Raw genomic sequence first — 15,764 nt, forward strand, 5'->3', positions numbered from 1 at the left:
GAAATAGAATGTATGCATCAATAGTGTTATTTGCATGTAATATTTTTTTTGTTCACGGGTTTTATTTTATTTATTAAATCCAATGAAATATGAGAGTCTATACAGCAGTTACTTATATCTTACTTTGTGTATTATACTATATATATACTGTGAACTCTTCTGAAAAAAATATTCAACCAATAAGTGCCAGCAGAGTTACATTCCTGGAGGCTAAATCTGAGAATCAGAAAAGACATAGGGATCATAATAAAAGAAAAAGACACAAGAAAATAAGGCACAAAAATAAGAAAACAAAGATGAGCCGTATAAATAAAGAGAAAGGTGTTGAAAAGAAGGATAAACATAAGAATAAACAATCAAAGGTGGGCAAAGACAAATACAAAAGTAGTAGCAAAAGAAAAAGGCACCACAGATACCTTAAAAATAGGATATCCTGTTGTAAAGTATGTAAAAGCTGAAGATTTATCATTTAGTACAATAAAATTTTATTTCAATATATAAAATAGAGTAGCTTAAAACCATTTAAATAGCTATCTAAAACTAAGCCCCCCCTAAGTACTAAGTAAATAGTATATAATTAAAACAACATAGCAAAAATAGCACTATGATAATAGTCACATATACTGTGTTAATACTATTCTACTAATTTTTGTATTGCTATTTAAGATCTTAAGAAAAAGGTATTAATTACTATATGTACCAAGTAGTGCTTGTCAAATAAGTTCTTTTGTTAATATACCGCTATATTCAAAGGTATATAAACCATTGCAAATAGTTGCATGCAAATACCGGTACCTATTGTGGTATTTAGCAGAATAACAAAAGAAAGCTACTTAAAAGATTTATTAGTTAATTTTTTTTAACAAAATTTTAATTATATAATATGGGAATATTAAAATATCTTATATTAGTATGGCTCACTATGATTTTGGAATCTTATACATTTGAAAGTGCTATTCAAGCAATATTTCCATATAAAGATGAACATGAATGTTGTTGTGAAGAATGTTGCGATGGTGATAGTGATAGTGATACTTCAAATACAACTAGCGAAGAAGATACTGACAATTTGATTGAACAAAACAACAATGTTGAAAGTAATGGAATTGTTATATATTCTGGTAAGTTTAAAAGTATCTTAATATTTGAAATATATAGGGTTATAGATAATAAATAATTTACTTTTCTTTTACTTTACTTTAATAGGTCAAGAGATTGCAAACTCAACTCTTCCATGAGTAAATTATATCGGGTAATACAAGGGAATATAATTAATAATCAAATATAAATTGTCATTATATTACATAATATTGACACAAATTTACAGAAATCCCTTGTAAAAATAACAAGAATTACAAAAAGACAATAGATAATTGTATTGTTAGACAAGACATGGTGTATGAAACGATATTAGTGCCTGTTTAATTTCGTGAAGACATCGTGAAGGTACATTAGTTTAGGTGTGTGCATTGATCTGGTAAGACAGAACGGTCAAATATTAAACCTGTACATGTATAATATAAATAGTCAAAATTAAATACTCGTGGGTACTTGGGTAACTAATAAATATTAGACTAATCTCTGGCATACTTATTTATAATGATATGAGCTGTTAGATACCTTTAGGTTGGAGGACAGGAACTAAAATTAATATTTGGAAATAGGTGTTCAGAGGTAAAAAAAAAAAAAAAATAGGGCTTGCCTTTAGAGGCTTTAAATATTATTTTATTTTGCAATAGTAAAGTTTATATTAATAATACTTGCTTAATATATTCTACGAAGTAGCATAATAACGAATATAACACATTATATGTACAAACAGATATACTTTTTGAGTCAAAAATGGGAAAAATTAAGAGTCAAGGAGGTAGATTTAAAGAATTGACCTTTGAAGATGTAGGTTTAGCACCAATACCAATGTTTGATATGAATAGTTCTGATTATTCAGAAAAAAAAAGTGGAAAAAGTAATGCAAGTAGTGGGAAAAAAAAGCAGTCATCAGGAAGACACTATGAATTGAAGAATATGTCTAAAGAATCTTTAGTATCAACTAAGGCTAAACATGAGCTTAAAAAAACTGAGGAGAAGAAAAAAAAGGAAAAGAGAACTGAAGAAAATATAAAATCTAAAAATGAGAAATTTGATAATATAGCTAGGAGAATTAAACAGAAAAATATTATTAAAGGTACTCAAGATGAATTGAAAATTAGCTCAAGTAAAATAAAGAATAGTGAAATAATTGCAAAAATTGAGCAAGAAGACTTAGATTCTCAAGATAATTTTGAATCAGTTAAAAACTCAAATAATGGGAGTGATGAATATCAAAGTCTTGAAGAAATTACTATATATTCTAATGGATCCTCGCATACAATTCAAAATTGTGAAGAAATTAATTTCTATGGTACTAATTCAAAATCAACCCAATCTAATAATCAAACAGAAACTACTCAAATAAATTTAGATATAGTAAATTTATCTCAAGAAATATTGAATAATGAATATATACAAGATGAATATGAAAATAATAGTCCAAGTCAAATATGGAATAATTTGCAAAATACTACTAATTATACAACTGAAATTGAGAATATTAATGAAATAAAAGATTTAGATCATTATATAGATACTCAAAAATATCCATATTCTGATAATTTAACTATAGAGAATACTGAAAATAATGAATTACCTGATAATTCACAATTATTAGATTCTAATTTAATTAATCCTAGTGAATTAATTAGAAAATCAGATCAAGGTATTTATGAAGATAGAGAAAAAAAAAAACAATTACCAGATAGTTTGGAATTAAATTTGACTACAGATGACAAGGATTCCAAAAATAAAAAGTCTAAATCACAGGCTCTATACTCACTTGCTCACTCAGTATGGGATCTAGTTAAGCCAGTAAATTTTAATAATTCTGAAGAAAAATTTATTACTATAAAAGAAGGAACACAAACAATAGATATACTTGGAAGTGAAAGTGAAGTTTCTGATACAGAATTCCTTGATACAAGTTATAAAAAAGATAATTGTAATGTTTCTGATATTGATTTAGATAATTACAAAGTGTATACATTAGGAGAGAGTGTTACGTATAGCGTACCTACAAATGAAGATAATAATCCAAAAAGTTTAGAAAATAACAGTAAGAATAATAGTGATTATACTAAAAACTGTAATATTAATGTTGCAGAGGATGATAAAACAAAATCATTCAGTGAAAGTTTATCAAATAGTAATGAAGAAAGTTCTATTAAAGAACCTGTAATTGAAAATTCCAATACTTTTCAACTAAATAATAATGAAGAAAATACTGTAGATTTGAAGATACAATCAGCACCTAGGAGGAAATCAAAAAGACAAGTTTTATACTCACTTGCTAATTCAGTATGGGATTATGTCAGACCAATTTCACTAGATGAATTGGAAGAAAGACAGCGTAATGCAAATATACAAAAAAATAAAATTGATATAAATTTAGATAATATATCAAAGAATCAAGGGGATAATACAGTGTCTAAAGTTAAAGATCTACAGGAAGATATTATACAAGAAAAAGAGGATGACAAACTTAAAAATAAAATTTTAAGCAGTAATAACATTGAACATTTTGAAAGCTGTATATCAAATGAATTAGTAAATAAGATTGAAAAATTTTGTTTAGAAAAAGATCTTAGTAAAGAAAAGTGTAAAGAATCTATCACTTCAGATGGAGAAGTGATAAAAGTTCCAACTAATCCTTTTTTCATTGGGGGAACAGAATCAAATCAAAATAATACTTCTAATTCTTGTATTATGACAAGTTCTCTAAATGAAGTTAATGAAAGTAATTTCCAGAAGGAGAAGGTGCAAAATTTAAGACTAAATGATGACAAAATTAATGATAATATAGATGAAAATCTATTAAATTTCTCAGATAAAAAACTTAATGAAACCTATGATAGTTATGAAGATCTTCTTGTCAAACCATCAAGTCTTGACTTAATTAGTACAAGTAATTATATCATTGAAGATATATATGATGTAACTGAGCAGACATTTCAAAAATCTATAGAAGCACTGGTGAAAACTAGTCAAAATGATTATATGAAATGCAATATAGAATATTTACCTGATTTCTTGGAAGATTCCCAAGATAAACCTTTAGTTAATATTGGAAATGAAGCATGGGAGAATAATAAATATCAATATACTTCATTATATTTAAATAAAAAACATGCTGATCTTATTCATTACTGTAATATTAATGAAACTTCTAAATCAAGTGAAATAAATCAAGATATTTGTAGTAATTTCAAAGAATTCAGAAAAACTAAAAAAAAAGACTATCATATTCAATTTTTAAAATTAAAACAAAAATATGAGGTACTGAAAAAACAATATGGAATTGAATTAGAAAAAATAAACCAAAAATCTAATATTGTTGAGCTTCAAAATGTAATTGTTTTAAATACTATTATGTTACCTGCAATAAATATAAATGAAAAGCCCCTCATAACTGTTAGGTCAGTTGCAATACAAATTGATCATAATGAAGAGATCAGTATTGGTTGTAAAGGAGAAATAGAATCACATATATGTCAAATTAAAACGTATGAAAAAAGTTGCAATACTGACTTTATAATCGGGAAGACAACTTCAGATAAAGATACAAATACAGATCTTCAAGATTGTTATAATTTCGGAAATATAACAAAAAATTACAATAATAATCAGAAATATCAATCGTGCAACTTAGAAAAGGGTATTCAATATAATCAGAAACACATACCTCCTATAATTATCAACTCTGAACATAAAGATATGTTGGGAATAGAATCAAATTCCCAAAAAAATTCTGAAGTTAAAGATTTTAATCAAATAAATACAGAAAGTAAATGTTTAAGCAAAAAATCAGATGTAATTAGAGATCTTAATAATAGATATAAATACTCTAAACCTAATAATGCCCAATATGAAGTTATAAAATATAATTCTAATATAAATGACAAAATTTCAAGTACTTATTTTGATCATTACCAAGGACTAATCAAAGATTATTCAGAATCTTCTTTAGAAAGTATTTCTGGTAATTCTACATTCTCTTCTATATATTGCACAGGAAACAACTATAAAAAGAATTATTACAATCAAACAAATAATAAACTCACAACTTTAATAAACATAGACGATCCTATACTTCTTCATAAAAATGACCTAGAAATTTATAATAATAGTCAATATAACCATATCTATTATAATATACAAAGATGTAATGGATATGAGGCTCGTAACAATGCTCGCAATCATAAATATTACAAGATAATACACAAATAACTATAAAGGTGATAATATACCAATATATATTAATGGGGACAGTGTAATCTATTAGAAAGTATCTGATATAATGTGGACATATTCTTATTCTTATATATCTCGCTAAACTTATCACTAAGATAAATATTAGATCTTGTAATTAATTAAATAGTAACTATATTATTATATAATATACACAAACTTTAGCTAATCCAAGTAATAATTGATAAAAAATCACTTTCAGATACAAAATACAATAAGGATAAATTTAATTAAATATAAAATTAAAGGATTAAATATTTCAGTATTAGTAATTTAATATTGATACAGTTAGTCACTTTTTAATAAAATATTCGCGCTACACAAGTACTGAAAAGTAGCCAATATATTGGAAGATTAAGCATAACAAGACTTAACAAGTACTTTGTAGCTTATTATCTATAATATATACCCCGGAAAATATTTATATTTAATAAATAAAAATAAGGGATATGAAGGAATCTGAGAGAAATGTAGAATTTCAATCGAGGGAATTTCGGAGACATGGAAAATTCCAATTAGATTTAATACTAATAAGTATTCTAATCGCTGTTATAGCTTTATTATATAGAACTTGTTATTTCTTTCATATAACTATATGTTCAATATTATCTATAATAGTATATATAACCTGTTGTAACTTAATACCTTCTTTTAGTACCAAATTACTTGATAATGGGCTATATGGTTATGATATTAACAAAATAGAGATACAGAATAATAAACAATTAAAACAAAATAATTTTAATAAAGAGGTATCAGAAAATTTAGAGAAGTCTGAATATTTACTAGATAATAGAACTAAAGTTCCTGAAGCTTTAGGGATAGTTCCTGCATGTATATTTATGATAGCAGTTATTTGTAACCAGTTACTTTTCAATAATGACCCTTCGAAACTATTAGAATATAATTCAGGTTTATTATCTATTTGTATGATGACTTTTTTGGGATTTGCAGATGATGTTTTAAATCTTAGGTGGCGATATAAGATGGTTTTGCCAGTATTTGCATCACTTCCAACTTTAGTATCTTATAGTGGGGGTACTCAAATTATATTTCCTTCTTTTTTTTGGTCAGACACACGTTTTTTAATAGATCTTGGATACTTTTATTATATATATATGCTAGCACTTACTGTATTTTGTACAAATTCTATAAATATATATGCAGGGATTAATGGTTTAGAAGTTGGACAATCTCTAATAATATCAATAGCAATAATTGTTCACAATATTGTGGAAATATGTCTAGTTGCTGAATTTGAAATATATTCAGGGAAATCTACTCAGCATTTTCTTTCAATTCTATTTATGTTACCATTTATTTCTTGTAGTTTAGGTTTATTTTACTATAATAAATATCCTTCATTAGTTTTTGTTGGAGATACATATACATACTTTGCAGGAGTGTGTTTAGCAGTGGTAAGCATATTGGGACATTTTTCTAAGACTTTACTACTTTTTTTTATACCTCAAATAGTTAATTTTCTTATTTCAATTCCACAGTTATTTGGTTTGATTCATTGTCCAAGGCATAGAGTGCCCAAAATTAATCCTAAAACTGGTAAATTAGAATCTTCAAAGAATTTGACTCTTCTTAATCTAATGTTAGAAGTTTTTGGCCCTATGACTGAAAAAACCTTGGCTAATTTACTATTTTTATTACAGATCATGTCATGTATTATTGGTTTCCTTATTAGATATTCCAATTTTCTAAAGAATACATTTGAGTAAATAAGTCATTCAAATTATGACTTTTTTGTTTAGGAGGATTTATTTTAAGTAAAATCAATATATTATTCAGAAATGATCTTTTTTGATTAAAAATGGTTGTACCAAAGTAAAATTAAAACTTACAGGATTATTCAGGACTTGGATTTTTTTTAACCTAGGACTTTAAGAAATAGAAGGTGGACAATGTATTGCTGCTCATTATTTTTGTAAATTTAGATAGCTCAAGATGCCAAGTTTTGAGCATTTGCAAAAATTGTATGATAGCTATAAATTTTCCTTATTTAACTCTTCGAAGTCTCATAGATCTCCTTACACTAGTAGGCACATTGTGATCCTCCTCAATAACTTGAGTTATTGCAGAAATTCTTCCTTTTGAGGGGGTTTTCTTCTGTATCGGTGCATATCTTTCTTCTTCTTCATCTTCTTCATCTTCATCTTCTTCATCTTCTTCATCTTCTTCATCTTCCTCTAATTCGCAGTCACTAAGGTGTTTTTTATTTGTGTTATGTTTTTTGCTCTTCATAAAAGCTGTAGTGAAGCCAATTCCACTAAAGAATCCAATTAATAATATTACTATCGTAACAATTGGTGCCAGTCTAATAAGTTTTTGAATATCACTGACAGTATGTTTAATTTCAGAAATAAATACATCAAATGTACTTAGGGGTCTAGGTACGGGTTGAGATGGAACCTTTGTATAGTCTCTACTCCAAATAAAAGTCTTCATAACTTCAGCATTCCTTATCCCTGTATAAGTATACATCATACCCTTTCTAAAAAATCTAAAAGCTGGTACCGCTGTTAATCCGAATCTCTTAACAAGATAGTGGCATTTAGTCACATCAACTTTAGCTACATTAAGATTTTGTTTTGTAATAACAGATAATTTATCAAGCTCTTTAAGAGCAGCTTGACTCTGCTTACATGTTGGCAAATAAAATAATACAAACCAATCTCCAGTAGTAGCTCCCGTAGCTGATTGTGTGAAGTGTTCAAAATTTATATCTGTTAACTCCTTAACATATGATATGTCTTTGTTAGGTACTAAGTCCCTTATATCTTCACCACTCACACATACAAAAGTGTATAGTATAAATTTCAAAATAAACAGATGAAAAAGTTTGAGATTCATTCTTTTTTCCTTTGCAGTCGCTTTTACTAAGGGGTTAAATTTCCTCAATCTATTAGGCACACTTTTACTTTTCAAATATATTCACAATCCGCTTTAATATTATAATGCGGGCCGGGCTCTGAGCGTGATAACTTTGAGTTTTACAGTATAAAGCTGACATCTTCAAAGGCTAATCTACCAACTACTTGTGAAAACTAGGAATATTTGAATTTTAGTGAATTGGTCTTTGTTCTTTTACTTAAATATGAAGTTAGTCCGTTTCTTAATGAAGTTAGTAAATAACTCCGTAGTTATAGAACTGAAGAATGGGACAATAGTTCAGGGAACCATTGTAAATGTTGATATGGCTATGAATACATACCTCAAAAATGTGAAGATGAGTGTTAAGCAACGAAATCCAATAAGTCTCTTACAACTGACTGTCCGTGGTAGTACGATTCGATACTTTATATTACCTGATTCACTACCTTTAGATACTTTGCTTATAGATGATACCCCAAAACAAAAACCACCTAAAGTAAAACCAATAGTAACTTCAAAGATTGGGAGAGGAAGAGGTTTAGGTGGTCCTCAATTATTCAGAGGGTCATGAGATTTAGAATAAGTAAACCTAAACATTATACAGCTTAAATGAAAAAGGATATCAAGATCTACCCTAAAACTTAGAAATGAACTTCCTAGTGCTAGTTTATAAGATTAATTTTAAATGAGGTGTTCTTCCCAAAATTACATTTGCGCTAATATATTTTGAATCTTAAGAAGTGAATTATTAAAATTATTATCTAGTATTCTATCAAAAGGAATTTAGGCTACTAGTGTAGAAGCAGTAGCTGCTTGATATTTCCAGTTTGCTGGAAGTTGCTTTGAACGTTTAAAATACCTAGCAAGGCGATGAATACGGGACTCAACAAGAATAAGTCTGTATTTAGCAGCTGTATCCTTTCTGAATTTCTCAAGATGTTTGCGAATAGAAACAGCACGTTTGATCAAGAAATACAAATCTTCTGGGATTTCTGGAGCTAATCCATTTTTCTTCAATATCCTCAAAATTTTACTACCAGTTACAGACTGAACCATTGGTACACCATGAGAATCACGTAATGTAACACCAATTTGGGATGGTGTTAAACCTTTACGTGCTAGTTTCGAAATTAAATCTTCAACCTCTATTGCCTTTAGCTTCATCCATGTAGGTGAACGACGTCTATATGGCTTTGCTGAAGATGAGATACCCTTACCACGACCATAAACTCGACCCATTTCCGACTTTTTGTTATATTCAAATTTTTATTTATTGTAGACCTTCAACGAGTACCGCAGAACCAAAACTAGACTGTTAATAAGAAGTAACACTAGTAGCTGGACTACCAAACTAATAAATTTATTAGATATAGTACTATGTAATATTAGGTATATTTATATATTAACCTCTAATATTATACTAGCTATATTAATAGTAATTAATAATATGTCCGATACCATTATGTCTCATAACTCTCCAAGTAGTACTTGGAGACGCCGTCTAGTCTCTCTTACTAGAAGTATTAGGCAAGGTTTTAAAAGTACATGCAAAGAGTTTTACAAATATTCATACACAAGTAGAATGAAGTAATAGAAGTAGTTAAAACAACTAGAAAACTTTCAACATATCAAATTCAGATAAAATATGGGCAGCACAAGGAAAGTGCACAGATCTTTACAAATCCTAATTCAAAATACAAAAAAAAAGGAAATATTGCCGATAATTTATAGCATTCAAATTATAAACATCCTCAAGTTCCTTATTTATTTACAAATAAATGAACTGTATAAAACCATTTCATTAGTCACAACTTCAGAATTAAAACTAGACCATTTCGAGATTGGCAAATGCACGAAAAGCTTAAGATTAAGTCAACCATCAATATTCTGAAATACCTGTACTACTAGTTAACGATGAACTAATGGTATGAATATCAGTTAAATTGTTAGTCCATGTAGGGTTTGTAGATGAACAACATGGTATATTATCTTCTGACCACGTAAAACCACTACAATTCAACTTAATAGATTCCACATAACCATTCAATTCATCAGATGCCTTTATCTGCCAATTAGAATACGAAGATTCGGGAGATGGTGGTGAGTCAAGAGGGCATCCGCTAACTTCTCGGAACCCATTAGACCCCAATTCACCATTATTACTAAGACTCTGAATATCATAGAAAGAGTCTTTGGGGAATAAAGGCGAATTGTAAAATGTAAAGCTACCTTCCTGATCTCCATCTAAATCCTTGCCTTTCATAGATCTCAAACAGCAATTTGAAATGGTCTTATCATTAAATTTGGCTGAATTCCCCCAAGATTCACCACACACATCATTACCATAACTGGAACTATTCATATGTAAACCCATATTTAATATAGTGTTCGAATTCAAAAATCTTAAATTACATGTCTGCATCATTTTATTATGTTGGTTATACAAAGGGAATAAAGATCCAGATGTCTTTGACATATCTCCACAGGAGTTATTAAGGAAATAGGTAGGTCCACTAGAATTTACATGTTCATTCATGACACCTAGACTACTTCTGGCACATGAATAGTTGCTTATTTCAACACTATTTGGTTCAAACTCAACAATATCTCTACTACTACTTGTGTATGAAGTACTGTTAGAGTTTGAATTTCCAAGACAGGAGTTTTGTGAGTCATCTGTAACTTTATTCCCTTTCTTCCCTTTATTTTCATTTGGTACTTTATTTGAGTTCCTTGAAGATCTAATCCTACCCTCAATAGCCTGATGAACAAATACTAAACGCCCATCTACAAGGTGATGTGGCTGCTGTAGAGCTTTCATTGTAGATTCAGTATTTACAAAGGTAACAAATCCATAGCCTCTGCTTTCTCCTTCTCTAGTTCGTAAAATTACAGACTCTTCAAGTTCACCATATTTTCCAAATACAACTGATAGAGAGTCTTCAGTAGTTGTAAATCCAAGATTCCTAACAAATAATTTGCGTCTCAAAGCATCTGAACGCCTTGCTTCAAAAGGAAAAGGATCGGCAGCTAATTTAACCATTAAAACACGTCCATTAACTGTAATTGACTCCTTACATGCCAACTGAGCTGACTCAATGGTTTTATAAGTGACAAAAGCATAACCTCTTGACTTTCCATTCCGTTTTAATACTATTCCTTCTTCTATATCACCAAACTGAGAGAATAGTTTAATAACAGATTCTGTACACACAGAGAAGGGGAGATTCTTAACATAGAGACGTCTATGTGACCGACTCTCACAAATAACAGATAATACATTTTGCAGAGTAGCCTGATTATCCACACAAGCACCTGCTAATAACTCTATTAGTTGATCTTTACTCAAGGGAGTTAATACACGACGGAGACTTTCCAGTTCCTGGGGAGATTCAAATCCATTTAGTAACGCATAGTAAGAAGTGTCAGGAAATGGTGATTCCCCAACATTAGACGAATTTTCTGTTGACCTCGTAGACTGCTCACTAGATGAGTCAGCCCCTTGAATGGAGTCTAAATCCCCCAAATCTGACATACAAACTTAATTCTTCTAGCCCTCACAATCCTTAGTTCACAATTGCAAAACTATTTCACAAAAGTATATAAGGTCTTTATAAATACTTTAGAATTGAGTAAAGTGACTTGTCGTGTAATTCAAATAAAGTATAACTCACTGCTTGCAGAGTGGCAGCTATGCTTTGCTATGACTATCTCAATCAATAGTAGGCTCTACGTCTACTAAGCGCCAAACAGTACGTCTAAATAGTTCTGCTTTTACTATATATAATTTAGACAATTCTTAATTTTAAGGAAAAAGACAAGTTGTAGAGTGTAGATCTATGCTCCCAGATGGGGGGCAAGTTATTACAGTTAGCTATAAATTGCTCAGATATCAATACAAATTTAGATCTCCTTGTATCGTTATCCTTTAAGAGACAGCGGTCCACAAAGTATTCTGCGGGAATATGGCGCTATGTCTAGTTACTAGTGAAGTTTCTCTGTAATCTATCATATTCTATTAGTGTGATGTGCAACTATTAGTATTTTAGAAATGTTAATATAATAGAAATATTGCAAGTATATTACATAGAAAATAAAGATTAAAAAGAGCCACACAATTTCACTTAAGATACATATATCAGAATTGGTGACTTAATAAAGGTGCCAACGAAAGTCTGTTCAAAAAAGATGTTGATTCAACTGACAAAAGAATTACTACAATATAGTAGTAAGTTGAAGTACATCCTGTATACTCAAATAGATAATGTAGATGGCTGTACATAACGACTGAATTACTAATGTCACAATTGCACTGTTGACCCCGTCTCTAAATCCTTGTTGAACATTTGAAGTCTGTAATCATATTCCTTTTTCAAAAACAGGTTGCTTGTATTAAGCCCTTTTTTTACAACTTCTTCCCAGATTTGATCCAATTCAGATTTGGTCCTAGCCAATTCCAAATACCCTAGATAACGCCAACCAGTAATACGTAGTGAATCTGATTCATCACACAATGATATATTAGGACCTTTCTCTTGGTGCCATTGAATCTGGCATAAACCCAGGGCTGAGCTATAAGCAGTTTCAGGACTAATACTAGTAACTTCCTTATCAAAAGCTTCTGGGCTCAAATAGTTCTGAGCTTTTTGTTTTGCAAAATCTAAAAGGCCACTAAAGTTAAGACCACTAAGCATTTCAATAGTCCTTACTGGTACTAAATACTCCTTAAGTGGTAGAACTTCTGGAGCAGGACCATTTGCCATAATAAAAGAGCCAATTACAACTGGTGGAATTTTACATTTAGTTCCTTTTGTCACCAGATTATGGTCCTGAATAGTATTCTCGACAGAATTGTCACCATTTCCTGTGATATTAGGAGTTTCATGAGTAGCATCACTTTCTGAAAGATCTAGCACCACTTCATTTGAAGATTTAGGTCTTTCAAATTCTTTAGGAACTTTGACTGATCCCCTAGTAAGCACATCTGATTTTGGATTTACAGCAATAATAACCTTGAATAGATGAGTTGGGGCAGCCACCATTTTATCCCCTAAAGTATGAAATGTCACACTTCTTACTTTATTATATTCTGTATAATTTTGATCTTTTGTTTCACTTGAATCATCTTCATGAAGTACGCATATCTGACCTAGAGATCCTTTGGGAGGGGATTCTAACACATTAAAATCTGTGCGTAGTTTTCGTAAGTCTGCACTAGTCATATTTTCAGGAATAAAAAGAGGTCCTGAGACTATATAGACATCATCGTAAAAATAGGTCAGATGTCTAGAAAGTCGTTCTATTCGATACCAATCGCTACCATTGTTAGCTAAATTCTGTGGTACAATATTACCTGATAATAAGAATGTTTGGGACAAGTTCTCTTCCGTATCTTTATGTTGCCCTGCTGATGCTAGATGCCCACGACTATACCCACTACAATAATAATCTCTGTTTTCTGCATTCCACAGTAAAGGTACATCTGGATCAGCTCGGAATACAGACGATCTTCTATCTGCCTCTCCAGTATATGTATCAAAATTAATTTTTTCAGCTACCCAGTTGGGAATTTTGTATCTAAAGGATACAGAAGATATGTAAGTATCACGTATAAGCAGATTATCATAACTAGGTAATACGTAAGATGGATAATTGTTTAAAATTAATGACAATTTCTTTGTATTATTATTTAGTAAAATATTGAACATATTTATAGGATTATTTACTTCATGGTCGAGTGATTTAGTATATTTAAGTTCCTTTATTAAATGTTTATCAAGTTTCTTTGCTTGGGGATGCAAAAAATAACCCGTTGTACCACCTACAATAATTCCACATGCAAAGTGTAGGATACTCTTAACCATCTTGTTCCCAACTTAAGCTGAATTATTGACGTTTTTGAGCCGTTAAATTATTCAGCAAACTTGTAAATGAAAAAGAAAAAGAAATATTTAAATAGTAAAAAAAAAAAATTCCAGATTGTATCTGTAGTTATAGCTACATAAAATTTATCAATTTCCAAATCCATATACTTTTAGCGCCAAAATGTGTGTGGCGGTTATTTATTACACGGTATCTTGTCTTATTAGACATGTATTTTTGGATTTTCGTTTTAAAATATCCCCTTCCATATCTAAATAAAACCTAGACATTTATAACTGAGATAAAGTTGGATTGAAGGTTATTTTTATAAGTTTATAAGGAAGACTATAATGTACAATAGTAATGAGTCAAGAAGAAATACTACCTCTCTAATACATTCAGCCAGAAAGGTCTCGGTACCTCCAATTGATAGATCTATTCATTTGATTGGATCTAAGAAGTCAACGAGAAACTTGAGTTTACCAAGAAATGATTTATTAGAAACTAATAGGGAATGTAGTAATACATGCTTTAAAGGAAGTATGAATAAGGGATTACTTTCAAGTTGTATAGGAAGTAATCAACAGAAAAGTCATCGGGATTATGTTAATTCTAGTGAATTACAAGACACAGTTAGGCGATATCGTGATTGCTATTCTCAATTGCGTCAATTATTTGAGAAACTAAAGGAGCAGAATGAAATTCTGCAATCTGAAAATACTAAACTTGACGCAGCTTTACAAGAAGCCAATGAATCTCTTGCAAAAAGTAGAAATATAGACTTGAATACACTAAACGATAATTTAAAATATAACCGGCAGTGTCTAGATGCTTGTGTACACTTTATATCATTTATTCTGGATTACTTATCAAAAAATATTGCTAAACCCAGTTTGGATGTGGCAAAGACTCTTGTTCGAAGAGCAATACTACAAAGAATATATTTATTAGAGTCTAAATTAGATAATTCTATACAACATCTTCAGAAAGTAGTTTCAACTCCAGGTTTATCAATAAAATCTACTTTGAATAACCAAGGTACTCTCTCAACTGAAATTGATACTTTAGGTATTGAGAAATCCAGTACTAGTGGTAACTATACATCTATCAAAGATATTGGTAGTTATCTTAATGTAAAACCATCTAGTTTGCAAGGTTTTATTTCAAGTTCTGATTATAATATAAGTAGCATGGTAAATATTCCAAAAGTGTCTAGAAGTAACACGTTAGTTAAAAGTATAGAAAAGATATCTAATAAGGGTATTATATATGGGAATCAAGATAGGGTTAATGATAGAAAATATCCATCTAAGCTAATTTCAACCGAAAGGTTAATAGAGGATGGTGTAAAATGTAATTTATGTTCTTTAATAACTGGAACTTCGAGGATCCCAGAAGAAAAATCTGTCGTTGCTTCAACTGGAGCGTATCATACTTCAAATTCAACATCTGTAGTTATATCTCAAGGGCAACAAATACCCGGAACAAGATCACGCTCATCTTCAGTAACATCTCCAAATAATACAATAATATCTAGTCCAGAAAGTTCTACAACTACAAGATCTCCAACAAGTCCTATAACAACTAGGCCGAAAAGTTCTACAAATACAAGATCTCCAAGTCCTATAACTAGTCCAAAAAGTTCTACAACTACAAAATCTCCAACAAGTCCTATAACA

The 15,764-nt window shown here is 30.0% G+C and overlaps 10 protein-coding genes across 10 annotated transcripts; 6 read left to right on the plus strand and 4 right to left on the minus strand.

The window, feature by feature from the left end:
* Nucleotides 1-89: 89 nt before the first annotated feature.
* Nucleotides 90-458, plus strand: cand_035290 (uncharacterized protein; the record flags this gene model as incomplete). The annotated part of the gene is made up of 1 exon (XM_067213755.1): nt 90-458. One exon carries the CDS (start codon nt 90-92, stop codon nt 456-458), a length of 369 nt encoding a protein of 122 aa, XP_067070046.1.
* Nucleotides 459-883: 425 nt separating this feature from the next.
* cand_035300 (uncharacterized protein) lies at nt 884-1,238 on the plus strand (the record flags this gene model as incomplete). Its single annotated transcript, XM_067213756.1, has 2 exons — nt 884-1,121; nt 1,207-1,238. The coding sequence occupies 2 exons, from the start codon at nt 884-886 to the stop codon at nt 1,236-1,238; spliced, it is 270 nt and encodes an 89-aa protein (XP_067070047.1).
* A 604-nt stretch (nt 1,239-1,842) lies between these two features.
* Nucleotides 1,843-5,319, plus strand: cand_035310 (uncharacterized protein; the record flags this gene model as incomplete). Its single annotated transcript, XM_067213757.1, has 1 exon — nt 1,843-5,319. One exon carries the CDS (start codon nt 1,843-1,845, stop codon nt 5,317-5,319), a length of 3,477 nt encoding a protein of 1,158 aa, XP_067070048.1.
* Nucleotides 5,320-5,789: 470 nt separating this feature from the next.
* cand_035320 (glycosyl transferase) lies at nt 5,790-7,070 on the plus strand (the record flags this gene model as incomplete). The annotated part of the gene is made up of 1 exon (XM_067213758.1): nt 5,790-7,070. One exon carries the CDS (start codon nt 5,790-5,792, stop codon nt 7,068-7,070), a length of 1,281 nt encoding a protein of 426 aa, XP_067070049.1.
* Nucleotides 7,071-7,347: 277 nt separating this feature from the next.
* Nucleotides 7,348-8,202, minus strand: cand_035330 (thioredoxin family protein; the record flags this gene model as incomplete). The annotated part of the gene is made up of 1 exon (XM_067213759.1): nt 7,348-8,202. One exon carries the CDS (start codon nt 8,200-8,202, stop codon nt 7,348-7,350), a length of 855 nt encoding a protein of 284 aa, XP_067070050.1.
* A 244-nt stretch (nt 8,203-8,446) lies between these two features.
* cand_035340 (small nuclear ribonucleoprotein SM D1) lies at nt 8,447-8,794 on the plus strand (the record flags this gene model as incomplete). The annotated part of the gene is made up of 1 exon (XM_067213760.1): nt 8,447-8,794. One exon carries the CDS (start codon nt 8,447-8,449, stop codon nt 8,792-8,794), a length of 348 nt encoding a protein of 115 aa, XP_067070051.1.
* Nucleotides 8,795-9,006: 212 nt separating this feature from the next.
* On the minus strand, nt 9,007-9,462 carry cand_035350 (40s ribosomal protein S13; the record flags this gene model as incomplete). Its single annotated transcript, XM_067213761.1, has 1 exon — nt 9,007-9,462. The coding sequence occupies one exon, from the start codon at nt 9,460-9,462 to the stop codon at nt 9,007-9,009; it is 456 nt and encodes a 151-aa protein (XP_067070052.1).
* Nucleotides 9,463-10,102: 640 nt separating this feature from the next.
* Nucleotides 10,103-11,758, minus strand: cand_035360 (RNA recognition family protein; the record flags this gene model as incomplete). Its single annotated transcript, XM_067213762.1, has 1 exon — nt 10,103-11,758. The coding sequence occupies one exon, from the start codon at nt 11,756-11,758 to the stop codon at nt 10,103-10,105; it is 1,656 nt and encodes a 551-aa protein (XP_067070053.1).
* A 766-nt stretch (nt 11,759-12,524) lies between these two features.
* Nucleotides 12,525-14,087, minus strand: cand_035370 (DNA RNA non-specific endonuclease family protein; the record flags this gene model as incomplete). Its single annotated transcript, XM_067213763.1, has 1 exon — nt 12,525-14,087. The coding sequence occupies one exon, from the start codon at nt 14,085-14,087 to the stop codon at nt 12,525-12,527; it is 1,563 nt and encodes a 520-aa protein (XP_067070054.1).
* A 348-nt stretch (nt 14,088-14,435) lies between these two features.
* cand_035380 (uncharacterized protein) lies at nt 14,436-15,753 on the plus strand (the record flags this gene model as incomplete). Its single annotated transcript, XM_067213764.1, has 1 exon — nt 14,436-15,753. A coding segment is annotated over one exon (1,318 nt), but the record flags the coding sequence as incomplete, so codon positions are not given.
* Between the last annotated feature and the right edge of the window lie 11 nt (nt 15,754-15,764).

This window comes from Cryptosporidium andersoni (assembly GCF_001865355.1).
Source record: "Cryptosporidium andersoni isolate 30847 chromosome Unknown contig_35, whole genome shotgun sequence".
Taxonomy (NCBI): Eukaryota; Apicomplexa; class Conoidasida; order Eucoccidiorida; family Cryptosporidiidae; genus Cryptosporidium; species Cryptosporidium andersoni.